The sequence below is a fragment of the Arachis hypogaea genome, chromosome 11 (assembly GCF_003086295.3).
Source record: "Arachis hypogaea cultivar Tifrunner chromosome 11, arahy.Tifrunner.gnm2.J5K5, whole genome shotgun sequence".
Lineage (NCBI taxonomy): Eukaryota > Viridiplantae > Streptophyta > Magnoliopsida > Fabales > Fabaceae > Arachis > Arachis hypogaea.
Genome location: NC_092046.1, coordinates 148847041 through 148863086, shown reverse-complemented (window position 1 = coordinate 148863086; position 16046 = coordinate 148847041). Strand labels below are relative to the sequence as shown.

Sequence of the window (16046 nt, the reverse complement as noted above, 5' to 3'; positions counted from 1 at the left end):
GATAATTTGTTTATATTTTTAATATATTAAATATATAAAAAATTAAAATTTTATTATTATTATACTCTTAAAATATAATTTTGGAATATAAGTTAGCAATTTTTTTTTGGAAGTCCCTTAGAACCTGGATGGATTGATTTCGAAGTTAACTTTTCCTATTTATCAGTGGCTTCAAAAAATTTGATCTCATCCAAATAATATAAAGCCGTTTTGACTATACAGTTATTCCAAAGGAATATCTAAATTTGATGGTTCAATGGGAAGTTGTAGCAGTTCCCACGATCTTGGAGCACAGTAATTGCCCAATGTCAAATGTCTTAACAAGTACTACAATCTAAGTGTGGATAAAATATTCTTATAATGAACTTCCTCCAATCAAATATACATTTAGATGTTTTTAGATCATTAAATAAAAACGATCTTATTTGACATATTTAATATTCTAAAAATATCAATGTTATCGTGTAAACACAATTTTTTTAATGATCATTACACAATTAATGCAATCACCATTGTTTTTTTGAAAAAAACGCAAAACAACTCCTCATAATTATCTCGAAAGACAATGAAGTTCTTGACAAAAAAAAAAAACAGATCTTTGACAATTAACTCGAAAAGACAACGAGACTCTTGTACCAAAAAAAAGTCAATATTGTTTTTTTAGTACAGGGGCTAATCAGTCAAAAAAAAATCTGAGGCCAGATTGAGTGTGTTTTTTTTTGAGAACTCGTTGTCCTTTCGAGATAATTATTAGGGGTCAGGTGGGGATATTCACTCTTGTTTTTTTAGATAATCATTCAGGCAGTTAATATAAAAGCTACAATGGGCTATATGAGTTACAAAATGAACATCTCCATACTATCTAGAATAACCATCCGAGTATTAGAGATCTAGAACTCTAATACCATGTCATGATACCACTCATCCCAAAAGCTTCAGCTGATGAAAAAAAGGTAACACTAATGATTATATCTCTAATACTCTCTAAATCTCCATTATACAAATATTTGATTAGCTTCTCATACTTTTCCTTTTACTAATATGGTGTTATGTGATTATTTTTATCAAAATTAAATTCTTATTTATTAATAACAAGATAATTGCCATATTCTAAAATTTTTGGACCCATGCTTACTCTCAATCACAGTAACTCAACTTTTCAAGCCTTTTTAATATATAATCCAGTTTCCAATCTGATATATCCCTAGCAGCAAAGGAAATCCAGAAGATCCCTGAACTTGAACTTGGATTATGGCAGAAGCTGTGGGGCAGAAGAAAGTGATAATTCCAAACAAGCATGGCAATAAATTAGTGGGGATATTGCATGATTCTGGAACCCCTGAGATTGTTATCCTATGCCATGGTCTTCAAGCTTCCAAGGTTACTTTTCTTTCCTCTTATGGAGAACCAACTATTTTGTTATTACTGTTCAAGTGTTATTGGAAATTACTAATTGCGATTCAGTTTTTTGTGACTGTTATCTGCAGGATCATGCTATCATGGTGAACCTTGCTGCTGCACTACAGAATGCTGGAATCAGTGCTTTCCGATTTGATTTTACCGGAAACGGGTATATGAATTCTTTGCTCTCTTTTTTGTTTGTGCATCTTTACACCAAACTAGTAAAGTATACTGTTCTTTCACTTTCACTATTACATTTTGATTTTTTTCCTTATAGGGAAAGTGAAGGATCCTTTGATTTTGCTAACTATTTAGGGGAAATTGAAGATATACATTCTGTAATCCAACATTTTCACAAAGAAAACCGTACGGTTAGCGCGATTATTGGACACAGCAAAGGTTTGTTGAATTGTTGTCTAATTGTTCATATTATAGATGTTCAAGTGAATCCATATCCAGTGGAAGAGAATTTGTTACCTTACATTTACATATTTGTGTCACTGAAACATTAATTTCTGTGTCTTTTCTGAGGTTGTGTTGAATAATCTCTGTAACTTGATGCAGGAGCTAATGAAGTGCTTCTTTATGCTTCGAAGTATCATGACATCAAAACAGTTGTCAACCTCTCAGGGCGATACGCTATGAATGGAGGCCTCGAAGAACGTTTTGGAAAAGACTTCATGGAAAAAATCAGTAAGGAAGGTTTTATCGAGTTGAAGTCGAAGTCAGGTTACTCGCCTTTTCATCCCCATGTTCTTTGATGCTGAGATTGATATAGAATCATGAAACTAACATATTCAGGTTCCTGAGTTTAGATGAGAACATAGCAAATGATGGAAACATAGTTATTCAGTATTATAACAAGATGGCATCTCTTTCTTGCACACACACATTTATTTCATCATAACTATGTCCAGGTAAACACATATATTGTAGGAACTGTTGATTTTCGTTTGACTGAGGAAAGTTTGAAGGAGCGGTTAAACATAAATATGCATGAACAGTGCCAGAAAATTGACAAAGACTGTAGGTTAGTGAAAACCTTTCCCCTATCAAGTAAATGATTCAAGATTCAACAATTTTTTGTTAGATGTGAATGTAAAGCTACTTAGCCGCGTTTATTGCATGGCAGGGTATTAACAGTTCATGGTTCTGCGGACGAAATAATCCCTGTTGGAGATGCATTTGAGTTTGCCAAGATCCTACCTAATCACAAGTTACATATCATAGAAGGTGCAAATCATGTATACACTGATAATCAAGCTGAGTTAGCCTCAGTTGTGGTGAACTTCATAAAGGAAAACAAGAGTGCTGCTAGTTAGGTATCTCTTTTTTGAATTCTGCATAGGAATTTAACTTTTTTGTATTACATTTAATTGGTCCTTTTGGGAAAGCTCACTCTCCTCTCCCATTAGATTTAGTGGTGGATCTACACAAACTGAGCTCCATACTCTATCTACTGAAGGAAGAGAGTAAAAAAAAGAGTAAAAAGTGAATATATGTTTATTTTATCTTAAGAAAACATAGCAGTGCTGCAGTGGTATATAGTTCAACTTTCTTCTCAACCTTAGTTTCTGCAGGTCTCTGATCAAACTTGCCCATGATATAATATTGCCATGTATACTTGGGAATCCTACTTCCTAGCCGAATAAAAGAGGGGAAGCCAAAAAGAGATTAAAGAGAATATGAAAGCAAGATTGGTATCTGTCAAGTTTATTTGCCTTTAATGTATCAACTATCAAGTCAATGTACAAGTATGTTAAGAGACTCCTAGTACTATGCCATGTAGACATTTATCATATGATATTAAATAAGGTTGCGGCATCCTAGTGTCCTGTTTGATTTGGAACACAAGCTGTGTTTAGTTCATGATATAGTTTTTGCTAGATCTTTTTATTTTTTATTTTTATTTTTTAATTGTTACTATTCTATGCTAAAAAGAAGAAATATTAGTAAAGGTAAGAAGAGAAGAGTATAGTGGACAAGGATTTGAAATCCTGACAACTGAACTAATATAAAAAAATACAATGATGTTAGGGGGTACTCCTTTTCCCTTCATTTTTCCTTCTACCTCAATTTTTGATATATTGCTAGGCTAGCTGAGGCTACAAGAGAATTACAATACACAGAATAAAAAAGCAATTTACAGCATAACATTGTGGGATGTGTCTCAGGCATGGCTCAAGTGCTTGAGCTGTCATCTTCATTCTTCATTGATCAGTGGCTTAAGCATTGAATTATTCTTCCTATCAATCAAACATTGCAATGCATTTCTATACAAGGTCAAGTTGCTTGTTTTGATTTTTCTCATCCTCTTCACCACTGTCGTCTTCATTAAAATTAGTCTGTGACTCTTCATTCTAGTTCACCAAATGAAAATAACCGGGGCAAAAATAAGAAAAAAGTGAGTACCATTAACAGTCACTTCCTTAAAGTGCTTATTAACATTGCTATTATTGATCATTATATTACCAATATAAATTACAAGCATTTGGTTGCGGAAGTAAAGTATAAACTATACCTCTTCCAAGTCATCATCAGAAAAAACATGGTTATCCATTGGAGAGTATAGATTTTTGTCGACATCAATCTTCTTTCCATTTTTCATGTCCTCCTGAGACCAGAAACAAAACCATAAGATGGAACTTCTATAGACTATCCAAAATAATTAACAGCAGAATCATGAAAAAGCAAGATAACATCATACCAGTTCAGATTTCAGCAAACCAATTCTCTCCGTCAAGTCGAAGATGTGATGTTTTAGTGCCTGGAAAAAACTAATCAGAAACCTGATGCCACTAAGTAGAAATTAAAGTTAACCCCAAGCCATTGATCTATATTACCTCTCGTCTTTGGAGCTCGATAGATCTGGCCAATGCCTGCCTTCGAGATAATAAAGTCTTGGGCCTCAGAGCTTGTGGACGCAAATAGTTCTTCCCACGATAAACGATGATTATGTAGCCTTTGGTGTCCTTTTCTACAGACACTAGCACCCCACCACTCTCAGCTTCCAAAGATATCGCAATATGCTTAACTTGTGCAAGATTCCTGCCCTTCACAATTATCTTTACCAACTCGCGATACTTCCAGTGTAGATGCATGTTTTCTATGGTGCCAGCGAAAACATCTCGCCTCCCTAAAAGGAAAAAGAAAAATAGTCATGCCTCTAACATTTATTGTATAAGCCGTTAAGCCATAAACAAAAGCAGCTATTCATTGAGTTGTAATATTAATATGCTTACCTAGAACTAAGTATGGCTTCATACTCAGACCAATCTTCCGAAATAAAAATCTCTCTTCATCTATTAGTGTTTCAATATCAGTTGGAAGATCTGCTGGATCAAGATCAGCCTGCACTTTTGCTAGAGCTCTCTCAGCCTTCCTGACTCTTGCTTTAGCCTACAAGCATCGGAAGTTAGATGGATGTGAACAAAACTGTTCTTTCTTTTCTTTTTCTTTTTTTTTGACTTGGTATCTTGTAACTTACCAGAGCTAGTTTCTTCTCGAGGTTTCTGATAAAAGATTCAAGTTTACGCAAGGCAGAATCTCTCATCATATTCTGAACTTCTTCCCTGGTCGGTTCGTGTCCCCAGTTAGTGCTTGCTGCCCTAGTCTCAGCAAGGGTTCCAGCTACTAATGGCACTTGAGATGTTTTGCTTTTTAATCCATTAATAGGCAAAGCACTTTGTCGTGCCTTCTCTTCCTCGTCTTGCTGGAGTATGGACAGTTTCTCTCTCTCAGTCAGTACATGAGTCATTGCAGGAGGCAAGAAGTCATTGCCCCTGTAAAATACAATATATTCCTTATTTCTAGAGAGTAGAGTTCCGCCGGTCAATCTCTGCATGTGTGAAATTATGCAACCACCATAAATCCAAAGTAGGGAGTAGTTATTCACTATGCTAATCGACAAGGAAATTGATAACAAAAAAGGGGGAAACATGTCAACTACCAACTAAACTCTCATAATCTTAAAAGATGAAGCATGATAAATGTTTCAACATAATTAAATTTAAAAAAGTTCTGTTGCCAAATTCCAGGTGTTTGTATGTAATACCCTGAGTTCTTCAGCCATCCTCTCATTACGTGTATGGGGGACACCTCGTTTGATGGCTATCTTCGCAATAGCACATTTTTCCCAAAGCTTCGCCATAGCATTGGCCAGACCTTGCAGTTCTCTGTTTCTACCTGCAGCAGTAAACATATGGTATCATTTGGAAACAGACACTTGCAAAACAAGAATGCAACTGCATAGTTTCTTGCATACCAAGGGCAAAGTGTGGAGCCGTTATTCTTGCAAGCCTACGGAAGTGAGTCATTTCCTCATTGCTTAAAGAACGTTTTACCCGATAAGGAAGTAATCTAAATGGGGTTTTATATCCTGGAACCATGGCAGGTAACAAGTCTGCATCGACAGGTAATGGCTCGCGGCCAGGCCAATCTTTATAGCGTGGACCCAATTCATCTAAGATTTGGTTGAGTTCAGTCAGTTCCATCAATTCCTCTTCAGTCATATGCTTCAAATATTTCGAAGAGACTCGGGTTAATGAGTCTGTTTCTCCAATTGGTTCTTTTTCACTAACTTGACCATCACCTCCACTTCCAACTTGGGCGCTATTCTCCTTAACATGATTTACTTTTGTATAAAATTCAACACAAGGAAGCTTGTAAGTCATTCCTCTATACAACACTATCGAACTGCCAGACCGCCATACCACTAAACCTCCAGTTTTACTCTGATCAATCATGAAGATAATACTGTCATTAAAACAAACACCATTTTGAAAATCTATGATACACTAACTCCAGTTCATGTTGATAAGTAGTTCTAACCTGCTTTCTACATTCATAAATCAATGTATCTGCAAGCAACTTGTTGCACATCAAAACTATTGCTGTTGTTGAAACTATTACTTATTTGAAAATTTATTGTTGTGCTTAACAATTGGGAAAAAAAAAAGGACCATCCAACAAGCAATCAATAAATTGAAAATCAAGGTTGCATCTCCCTGTTAGCAAACAGAAACTAACCTTGTTATCCTAGATAAGCCAGCTACATGGATCAAACATCACTAAACTAAACCATAGGAAGCAAATATTGATGAAAATTGGCATATACCTCAAGAGTGTGATGAGCTCTTTTCATGTTAGCACCAAGAGGACCTTCAAATTTCAACTTGACCACTTCACTATCCCTCCACTTTGCATGAATGGAATCCACTAACTCCCCATTGATGCCGGAAACTCCAACCTCGAACCTCTCAACCATCCTCAATGCTACATTTCTGAGCCTCCTCAGTTCATGCTCCGGTATCAGTCTCTCCGCCAACGCCGTGTTACTTCTCCTTTTCCTCTCTCCTTCACTTGTATCCACTACATTCACACTTCCCATTACAGAATTATTCAAAAGAAACGTTTTTTCTTCTACCCCTCTTCTAACCTCACCGTTATCCACAGAAATTTCCTCTCTTTTGAAAACGGAACCATCAATGCCGCCATTTTCCTTAGCATCAGACTCTGATTCAGACTCAAAACGTGAACTTTTGCGGTTAGTTGCTTGAGCCCAAGGAGATAAACGCTTTGGGAATTGAAAATCCAAAGAGTAACTCGCTGAATTCTTCTGATCACACTCTTCCTCTTCACCTTCATCATCATCATCATCATCTTCTTCTTCTTCTTCATCTTCATCTTCTTCTTCTTCTGCTGATTGTTGTTCTTGCCAGGGGAGCCTTTCTCTCTGGGAACCCAATTTGTGAGACCATTTATCACGAATTTGATCAAAGAAACTTGGTCTCAGGTTGCTCTTCTTCTTCTTCTTCTTCTTAATCTTGTTCTCTGTGTTGTTTGATGCTTCCAAAGGTACCTTAACTGGTAGAGTGTCAACTTGAGCAGTCTGATTGGAACAGCAAATTCGGAACTTGATAGTAGCGTGGCCTTTAGAATGAGATTGAGAAACCAGAAAATGAAGAGAAGAAGAAGAAGAAGAACGAGATAACGCGGAAGAAGAGAGTGAACAACTCGGTGGAACTGCTTGAACTTGGAGCGCCATTGTTAGCTTCCCAGAAAAAACACTCACTCAGGTTTTAGTTTTGAAATGGATAGAATCTTATTTTAATAATTAAAGGCCCAAATCAAAACTATGAAATAACATTGCAACCCGGCCCAAATCAAAACATATTTGGGCCTTGAGGTTACAAGCTATAGGGCGTCAGCCCATTTTACCAAACCAAACATTTTAATGGTTAATTATGGCCTGTTTTCAAAATAAAAAAAGTTATGGCCAGATTCCAATTTGGAGTTTTTTTTTGTACATATATGTAGAGAAGGTAACAGAAGCGCAGATTACCTTGCGCAGAAAAATTTAGAACTAAAACATGGTCTCTATTCTTGGGATAATCCTCCTAAAGATATAGTTAGCATCTTAGTTGACAATGAACAATGGATTATTTTACCCCGACTAATTGAAGAAAAATAGAGAAAATAAAGAGGAAAGAAAATCCTAATAGAAAAAGAGATAGAGTAATCTTAAATTGAAGAAATTTGCGCTTTCAAAAGAGAAAATTGTGTGTTTAGAGTGATGAACAAGAAGGAGAAACAACTAGAGAATAAGATAATAGGTTATCACTAATTATTAACTAGAAGAAGCATAAAATTGAATCAGAAAAGAATAAAAAAAAAAAACACAATTAACTTACCAGGGACAGGAACAAATATGTATAGTTTTGCTAAGCAGTAATTCGTTGCAGATTTTCGTTTTGCACGAAGATTTACTTTTCACTGCACTTGGGGTTCTGGGCGCGCTAGATTTGGGAAGAATGAAAAATTGGGGTAATGGGAGATAATAGTGGGTAGTGGAGCTAGCGAGAAGTGCGAAGGAAAGAGAAATTAGGCAGAATGAGCAAGTAATGGCGCGAATTTCATAAACCGCCGTGGAACGAGCGTGATTGCTGCCGCTGGGTTTGTGCTTCAGAGGCGGTTGTGTTTCACCGCTGATATGTGAAAGTAGGGATTGCAGTGACGGCGTTTCTATTTGACAGGTTCTCCCAAATGATCGCTTAAATTAGGTTTTGTTGTAGTATTTACAGTATAAAAATTAATAATTATGTTACGTTTATACAAAAAAAAATTAACTATCAAATTAGTAATTCATATAAAATATTTGTTAAAATATAAATATATATTAAAAATAAATTAAACAACACGTATATTTATACATAAATATATAATAGTTAATTTGGTGAGTGATTTATTGCGTGAAGATAGCTTTTTTGAAAAATCAAATTCATAAAATAGAATGTTTAATTGAATATATACTTTATAATAAGAAGTCAGGTAGGTAGCTAGAAAATGGGAAAAAGACAAAAATGAAGCAGCCACCATTCTAGAATTAGTGAAAAAGAAAGACATTAAGGTATGGTAATTATGGTTAGATCCTATCTTAACTTGATGTAGCGTCATCAATCATTCTTTTTTATTTCCAACTACTCTTTTAATTTGTCAACATTAGTATAATTAACAGTGTGTGAATATTCGGATTATGTCCTTCATTTTCCACAACAATTAGACATAGATTCGTTAAAACATACTACTATACATCTACATTATTGTAGGCACCACAAAGTCAAAAAGCAAAGAGAGAAAAAAAATTGATGAGAGTAGCTAAATAATTGTGTGTTTCCTAATTGCCTGCAAGCTGGAATAATTAAGCACACCATGGAACATAATTATTATTCATTTTCCTAAATGTGCTGCTCTTGCTCCCCAATGAAGGTCCAAAGGAACACTATCTCCATGTGATTAATCAAATCTTTATCCAATCAATAATACTCGTGGAAGTGTTTATTTGTCTAAAAGTAAAATTAAAGAAAAAATAAATGCTTACTTTTTGGCCAAATCATCAATATGGTTTTGATCATCACCGTTGGAATAAGAAGAAGATTTTGATTGAAAAGATTTTGATCATCAATATCGCCAACTCAAGCACTCGTGGGGCTGTTATTTAACGAATTTTTTTTTAATATTGTATTATTAGAGATAAAATCCTTCGTCATGAACCAAACTGTGTGTTAAACATTACTATAGTCATTTACAAAACGTCAGTAACATTTTATTTTTTTATAATTTAAAATTTTTTTTATTACAAAACGTCATTTGTGCTACTACCACAATGATATAGAACACTAAAATAATAAAATATTTTTGTATTTCATATTAAAATTATTCATATATAAAAATTTTAGCCTAAAAAACTGATATTATTCCCGTGTGAGTTTGACAAATTAAAAGCCCAATTATTGTACTGCCAACGTAGCTACGTTTTGAATTATTTAATTAGCTTGAATAATCGGTTTACACGTTAGTGTATGTATGGACTTTAAAGTATCATTAACCATTTAATATAACTATCATATCTTTTTAACCTTTTCATATTCAAAATAAGAGTGAGCGACAGAATATCGTTTAGTCATATGCTAATTATCATTGTCTAGACTAATGACTACTCAATTAACCATTATAGTACTATGTATGAATTTATGAATGTGAATATGCAATATAATTACTACTATGACAATTTGTTTAATATTACATTAGTTAGTTATATGTGTTAGAGATATAATTATTTATGTATTTTTTTTATTAATTTAAGTGTTTAGGAAAAAGTAGTACCGTAACATTATTTTAAAACTTTTATAATCAATTGTGTTTTCTTCTATCAATTTAAACTTTTGAAATATGTGATTTCATAATTTAGTATCTATTTAAAGTGAAGACGAATGTAGTGTAGCTAATGAAAAAAAAAAAATTTGAGACTTTGTCTTCCCTCAAGTTCACGAGTTGGAGTCAGTACTTGCAGAAATATTTTGATACCTAAATGAGTAAATAGATTATGATAATAAAAATTATATAGAAAAACAATCCACCTCCCTTTTGTATCCAGCTTATTTTTATACATTTATCTCTATCAATGGCTCTCTTGTCATTTATCGCTTGACCACATAGTCGTTTGTATGTTACGTGTTAATTTCTCTAGATTTGTATGATTTTACAGTTCATTTCTATTTATCGTAATACTGAATAAAGTTTTGCAGTATATCATTTTGGGTTTGGATTTTTTATTAGCCCGTTTTATATGCTTGGGCCTTATACAGAACAGAATCAGTTTTTATGCTGAAAAATATAGAGTTCGATTCTTATTGGACTCAAAAAAAAAATAGCACAAGATAAATAAGAAAAAAAAAGCCTATTCAAAAGTTCACAAAATCTAAAAAAGACTTACATAAGTGGTATATTAGAAATATAATCATTTATGTACTCTTTTCTATTAGTTTAAATTTTTTAAAAAAATAATTTCATGACAAACATATGGCAAATAAAAAAAAAATAATAACTATGTAAAATTTACTCAAACCTTTTAAATAAAGTCTCTTACATAAGAGAAGAATCATGTTAAAGATATAATCATTCATATGACTTTTTCTATTAATTTAAATTTTTGAAAAAATAATATTATAATAATATAATATCTCACATGATAAATAATTTAGCCACATATTATATTAAGTAATTTAACTAAATTATTTAACGATTGTTAACTTTCATTTTTAGATTAAAATATATTCAAGTAAATAATGATCCAAAAATATACATTATTGCTACGAAGATAAATTATATTACTCTTGAGTTAATAGTCAAAATCGTCCCTGAAAGATATCTTGATCTCCATTTTCGTCCCTAAAAGATAAAATTAATTAAATTCGTCCCCAAAATATAACCACTCTAGTCACGTTCGTCTTTCCATCATCTCCTTCGCTGATGTGGCTAACATACATTCGCTGACATGTCCTATTAACTGCCAGCTTGGCACCAAAACAAAACGATGCATTTTTTATTCAATGGTCTCCAAATCTTGAAACGTCATCGTTTAGTGTCCAAAAGAGAGATTTAAACGTTGCAAAGCCTAACCCCCTCTCATAACAACCATCTCTCTTTGTTTCGCTCCAAAACGTATCGTCTCCCTACAGCTATGCCCTAAGCCTTTCACCTAAACTTTAAATTACCTCATCAACATTCGTTAGTGTTGGTTAACGATTAAAACAGAAAAGTTGTCAATACTGAATGCGGATTTGATCTTGTCCTAGAGCAGTGTTGAGAGTGGAGGAAGCCACCGTGATGGCGAGAGGTAAGGATGAAACTTGTTTGATGATTTTTCAGTTATTCTGTGGTGTGAGATATTCCTAGTGTCGTGCTGTGTGTGTTCCTCTAATTTAAGCTAGGGTTTGGAGTGACCAAGTATTTGTGTGACTGTTCGTTTATCATTTTAGTGTGTGAGAATATCTTGCTTTAACTGGCTTTGTGATGATTTTTAGTCAGAGTGTTTGATTAATGATGGTTCTTTTAGTTTGTTGCATGTTTATTTTGCGTTTAGGGTAAGTTTTTTTATGATTGATTGGTACAAACTGCATTTAGCCGTTGGTGACACATAGAGAATAACTAGTGCAAGTCTTTTTATTAAAGCTATTTCTGTTTTTGTTATTGTAAATGGAGGGTCCTCCCATGACATTTGTATTTTACCATGGTGAGTTGTTTAAAAAATGTGAGGATGGAGAGATGATATATAAATCTGACAATACAGAAGTGTTGATGGGTATTGAAGGAGACACACTTGATGAGTTCTTTGTAAGGGGTTACTATAAGGAGTTGGGATACATTGAAGTTGGAAACTGATGGTGAAAAATTTCTGGAGTTTCCATTTCATCCGAGTTGAAAAAGTTGGTGATAGATGCAGCTTTGCTTGCAATGTGCAAGAATTGTAGGAGGAACCAACATTTGATCAACCTATACATACTTTGAGAATTGCATTTCACAGCCATGTGTAGTGGATAACATGGAGGAGGATGTAGTCATTGTGGAAGCAGAAAGTAGCAAGAAGAAGAAATCTTTCCAAGCTAAGAAGCACCATTCACAACCTGCCAAGATGTCCACTACAATGCACCCTCAACCCAACAAACCAACATCTCAACCCACTAAAATAGCTTCACAGCCCACTAAGCCCAATAAGCCCAATTCTCAACCCATTAAACTAGCATATAAGCCCATCAAGACTACCTCCCATCCCATAAAGACTCCCTTGCAGACCACAAAATTTCACTCTCATCCCACCAAGACCACCTTTCAAGTCAACACAGTTTCACCTCAGCCAAAAACATCATCTAAACCAGCCAAAAACTTAGAAGGTAATAAGAACAAAGGAAATAGCAAAAGATGTATGCTTACAAGATCTATAAGATGTGTAAATGAAGCTCTCATCCAGGAAGAAGATTCTCATTCTTATGACTCATGAAAGTGCTGAAGATAAACTGTATAGACCTCCCAAAATTCTAAGAGACAATCTTTATAGCAATGACATTGACAGCGACATTGAAAAAAGTGCACCAAAAAAGAACAAGAAATTTGGGATCAGAGAAAAGCACAGGTCTCCTAAGTCCAAATTAAAGGATAAAGAAATAGACACCGATGACTCTAGCTATGAGGGTTCTGAAGATGAAGAAAGTTCTGACTCTAGCATGTTTATATTCATACGGTTATTGATTTATTAATTGATTTGGCAAATATTTAGGGTAATTTATGTTTTGAATTTTTTTTTTTTGGCAGATGTAGAAGAGGATGATAATGATCTTGATAGTGCCTTAAATGTTGACTCATGACATTTAGAGAATTCTGGTAAAGAGTTGGATTCTGATGAAGAATCACCAACTGTGTATCCTTAATTTAATGAAAAGACCAAATTTAAAAACCTAAAATTTGAGATTAGTATGATATTTAAGTCGAAAGCTGATTTTAAGCAAGCTACTATGGACTATAAAATTCAGTGGAGTAAAAATATTTTATTTACAAAGAATGATATGGTTAGAGTCAGAGTTGTTTGTAAGATAGAAGATTGTCCATGGGTAGTATATTGTGCATGTAACAAACAAAATGGGTCTTGACAAATTAAAACTCTAGTTAATAATCACACTTGTCCAAGAAGTAGGGGTGTGCATGGGCCGGGTGAAACCGGGTTTGATGTGACCCAGACCCGGCCCGAAATATGTACCGGGCCTATTTGTTAGACCCGAACCCGACCCTAGACCCGATGAAACCTATACACTTTCGGGCCACGATTATACCGGGTAAAAACCGGGTGAAAACCGGGCCGTTAACATTATATTACCTTGATACCTTCTTATAAGTTAGCAAGTAAAAATATCCAAATTTTCAAGACTCCAACCATTATTTGACATGGTAAAATTCACTTAGAAAAATATAATAAGAACTAACTCTTCTCTAAAATTAAAGTATAACCATAATCAATACTAATATTGCCTAATAACACCAAATATTTAAATCAATACAAGTAACACAAGTTTATGCATTAGTCTAAAGTCTTATGCATTTTAAACATAAAACATTAACTTATAGTCTTATATATAATGACTAATAACACAAAATATTAAGGTTTACAATACTTAAATTTCACATAATAATAGCCATCATCCATCACTAATAACACAAAATATTAATTGTGTATGATGACCGGGCCACCGGGCCGATTTCGGGTGACCCGAACTATGGCCCGGACCCGACCCGAAATAATGACCGGGTCTACTTTTGAGACCCATACCCGGCCCTAAACCCGATGAAATCACATCAAATTAGCCCCAAAGTGTTCGGGACCGGGCCGGGTCTTCGGGCCGGGCCGGGTCATGCACACCCCTACCAAGAAGGAGGAAAAATAGAACTGCCACCCAAACTTGGACACTTAATAAACTAGTACCTAAGTTTAGGAAGCATCCAACTATGAAGCATCGAGAAGTTTACGATTGGTTAGTAAGAAAGTGTAATGTGTACTTGCATAGCACATGCATTACTAGGGCGCTAAAAGCTGCTAGAAAAGTGTTGGAGGGTGATGAGATAGCAGAGTATGAATTGGTGTGGGATTATGCTCATGAATTACTGACCTTAGCTGAAGAAGTTAGAAGAATCATCATAAAGAATATAATTGACTATAGGAAGAAGTTGTAGAACTATCAAGGAATTCTCCCTCCTGTTCAACAAAGTAGACTAGAAATAATGACAAGATTGTCTAGCCATTGGACTCCTCAATGGTCTGGTGATGAAAAAGAAGAATTGTACGAAATGCATGGCTGGCCAATCAATATGGTGGTTGATTTGGAAAAGCACACATGCGCTTGTAAGTTTTGGCAACTCACAAGTAACAACTTCAACACTTAATTAATGATATCTTCAATTATGTTAGAAATTTTAATTAATATTTTAATTTATTTTGAAAAGAATGCCATGTATGCAAGCAATATCAGCAATACAGGATAAGAATAGCAAGAAGGCTAAACAGTATTATCATGACTGGTTGAAGATGGAAGCATAAAGGTGAACTTACTGTTTCAACATCAATCCGGTAAAAGGACAGGATTTATAGAAAAAAAAATTCACATCTAGCTCCAGTCTCATCCCCAATTAATCCCAAATCTAGAAGACCGACAAAAAAAAGGAGAAGAGACAAGGATGAATAACCAACTGGATCAAAAATAAAGACGAAGAGAAAGTACAACCCAATCCGATGCATGTACTATAGTGAGATTGGACACATCAAAAGAGATTGTACAAAGAAAAAAGCTATGAATCTTGAGGAACATGCCAGACAGATGCAGTTGCAACTAGTACGTAGTTGTTGTCCCTGCTGCACATGGGGTTGATCTAGAAGTAAGTACTGCCCTTGCTGATGTTGATATTGCTCCAGAAGCAATAGCACCATTACCTGCACTTTCATCACCCATCCAGTCTCTAATAGAGATTGATATCAGCCAATCTGAAAGTATTTCACCAACCCAAGATACACAACAGGTTGTATTATCACTATTAAAACTATAAATAATTTTAGCTTTATTTAATCATCTAACAAATACATTTGGTACTGGATTATGTAGGATCAAATAGTAACTAGGCTACCTAAATTACAAGTCATTAAAGAAAAAGCAAGAGTTAAGTCCTTCCCTAAACTTACTGCAACTGTACCTGTGGTTATTTCTGTTGAGACAATCAAAGGGACAAGTTCTGCAATTGCTAAGAAGCTGGCTAACTTCATGACTTTTGTGTTTACTTCATACTTCAAGCACCCAAAGAAAAATGATAAAAAAAAATTTGATTAGTTAAAAATGTACTGTGGTTAATTGTTTTTTGTATGAAGCTATTTTCTGTTTTTTGTACAGAACAAATGAAGTACCATATTAATATTGTGATTATCTGTAATTTAAAAATTGTATTTATCCCTTTTTTTTGTGTGTAGCCTTCTTTTTAGATTTGTGGTGTCATAAAAATCTTATGAATCAGCTATGATATTTATTTTTCTAAGACAATGTGATCATTAGCCTTCAATGACAAGACAATGCTAAGATTACTTAGTTTGATTACTTATGTTGTTAATGGTTTAATATATCTTATAGCAATGATGACAAAGACTTGTTTGTAATATTTGACAATGTTAATAATTGATAGTTTGCACTTAATCTTACACAACCAACTTTAAACAGCTACTCTCATTCAAGCCATGCAATTTAATAATACACCATTACATTTCAATACATTCTTGC

At 34.3% G+C, this 16046-nt stretch overlaps 2 protein-coding genes across 7 annotated transcripts; one reads left to right on the top strand and one right to left on the bottom strand.

The window, feature by feature from the left end:
• The first annotated feature begins 1102 nt into the window (after window positions 1-1102).
• On the top strand, window positions 1103-3225 carry LOC112723644 (putative uncharacterized protein YDL057W). 6 transcript variants are annotated; one of them, XM_025775080.3, is made up of 7 exons: window positions 1103-1380; window positions 1488-1570; window positions 1679-1800; window positions 1966-2130; window positions 2338-2431; window positions 2534-2723; window positions 2982-3225. In XM_025775080.3, the coding sequence occupies exons 1-6, from the start codon at window positions 1252-1254 to the stop codon at window positions 2721-2723; spliced, it is 783 nt and encodes a 260-aa protein (XP_025630865.1). In that variant the 5' UTR covers window positions 1103-1251; the 3' UTR covers window positions 2982-3225. The 6 variants fall into 6 exon arrangements, with proteins under 6 accessions (XP_025630865.1, XP_072064096.1, XP_025630866.1 ...); XM_072207995.1 differs by having other exon boundaries at window positions 1118-1380; window positions 2973-3225; XM_025775081.3 differs by having other exon boundaries at window positions 1123-1380; window positions 1966-2094.
• Window positions 3226-3376: 151 nt separating this feature from the next.
• LOC112723642 (CRM-domain containing factor CFM3, chloroplastic/mitochondrial) lies at window positions 3377-7498 on the bottom strand. The gene is made up of 9 exons (XM_025775077.3): window positions 6518-7498; window positions 5666-6134; window positions 5456-5586; window positions 4889-5239; window positions 4644-4800; window positions 4245-4537; window positions 4109-4168; window positions 3923-4015; window positions 3377-3761 (listed from the first exon to the last, which is right to left on the bottom strand). Exons 1-9 carry the CDS (start codon window positions 7445-7447, stop codon window positions 3675-3677), a joined length of 2571 nt encoding a protein of 856 aa, XP_025630862.1. The 5' UTR covers window positions 7448-7498; the 3' UTR covers window positions 3377-3674.
• Window positions 7499-16046: the final 8548 nt, after the last annotated feature.

What these genes read in the sequence shown, in the direction of transcription:
- LOC112723644 (XM_025775079.3), top strand. Translation starts at nt 1,252, where the DNA reads ATGGCAGAAGCTGTGGGGCAGAAGAAAGTGATAATTCCAAACAAGCAT. An exon ending in ATGGTCTTCAAGCTTCCAAG is followed by an intron (nt 1,381 to 1,487) that starts GTTACTTTTCTT and finishes TGTTATCTGCAG; the next exon opens with GATCATGCTATCATGGTGAA. An exon ending in CGAGTTGAAGTCGAAGTCAG is followed by an intron (nt 2,131 to 2,337) that starts GTTACTCGCCTT and finishes CATATATTGTAG; the next exon opens with GAACTGTTGATTTTCGTTTG.
- LOC112723642 (XM_025775077.3), bottom strand. Translation starts at nt 7,447, where the DNA reads ATGGCGCTCCAAGTTCAAGCAGTTCCACCGAGTTGTTCACTCTCTTCT. An exon ending in GAAGCCATACTTAGTTCTAG is followed by an intron (nt 4,538 to 4,643) that starts GTAAGCATATTA and finishes TTTTCCTTTTAG; the next exon opens with GGAGGCGAGATGTTTTCGCT. An exon ending in GTTTGCTGAAATCTGAACTG is followed by an intron (nt 4,016 to 4,108) that starts GTATGATGTTAT and finishes TTCTGGTCTCAG; the next exon opens with GAGGACATGAAAAATGGAAA.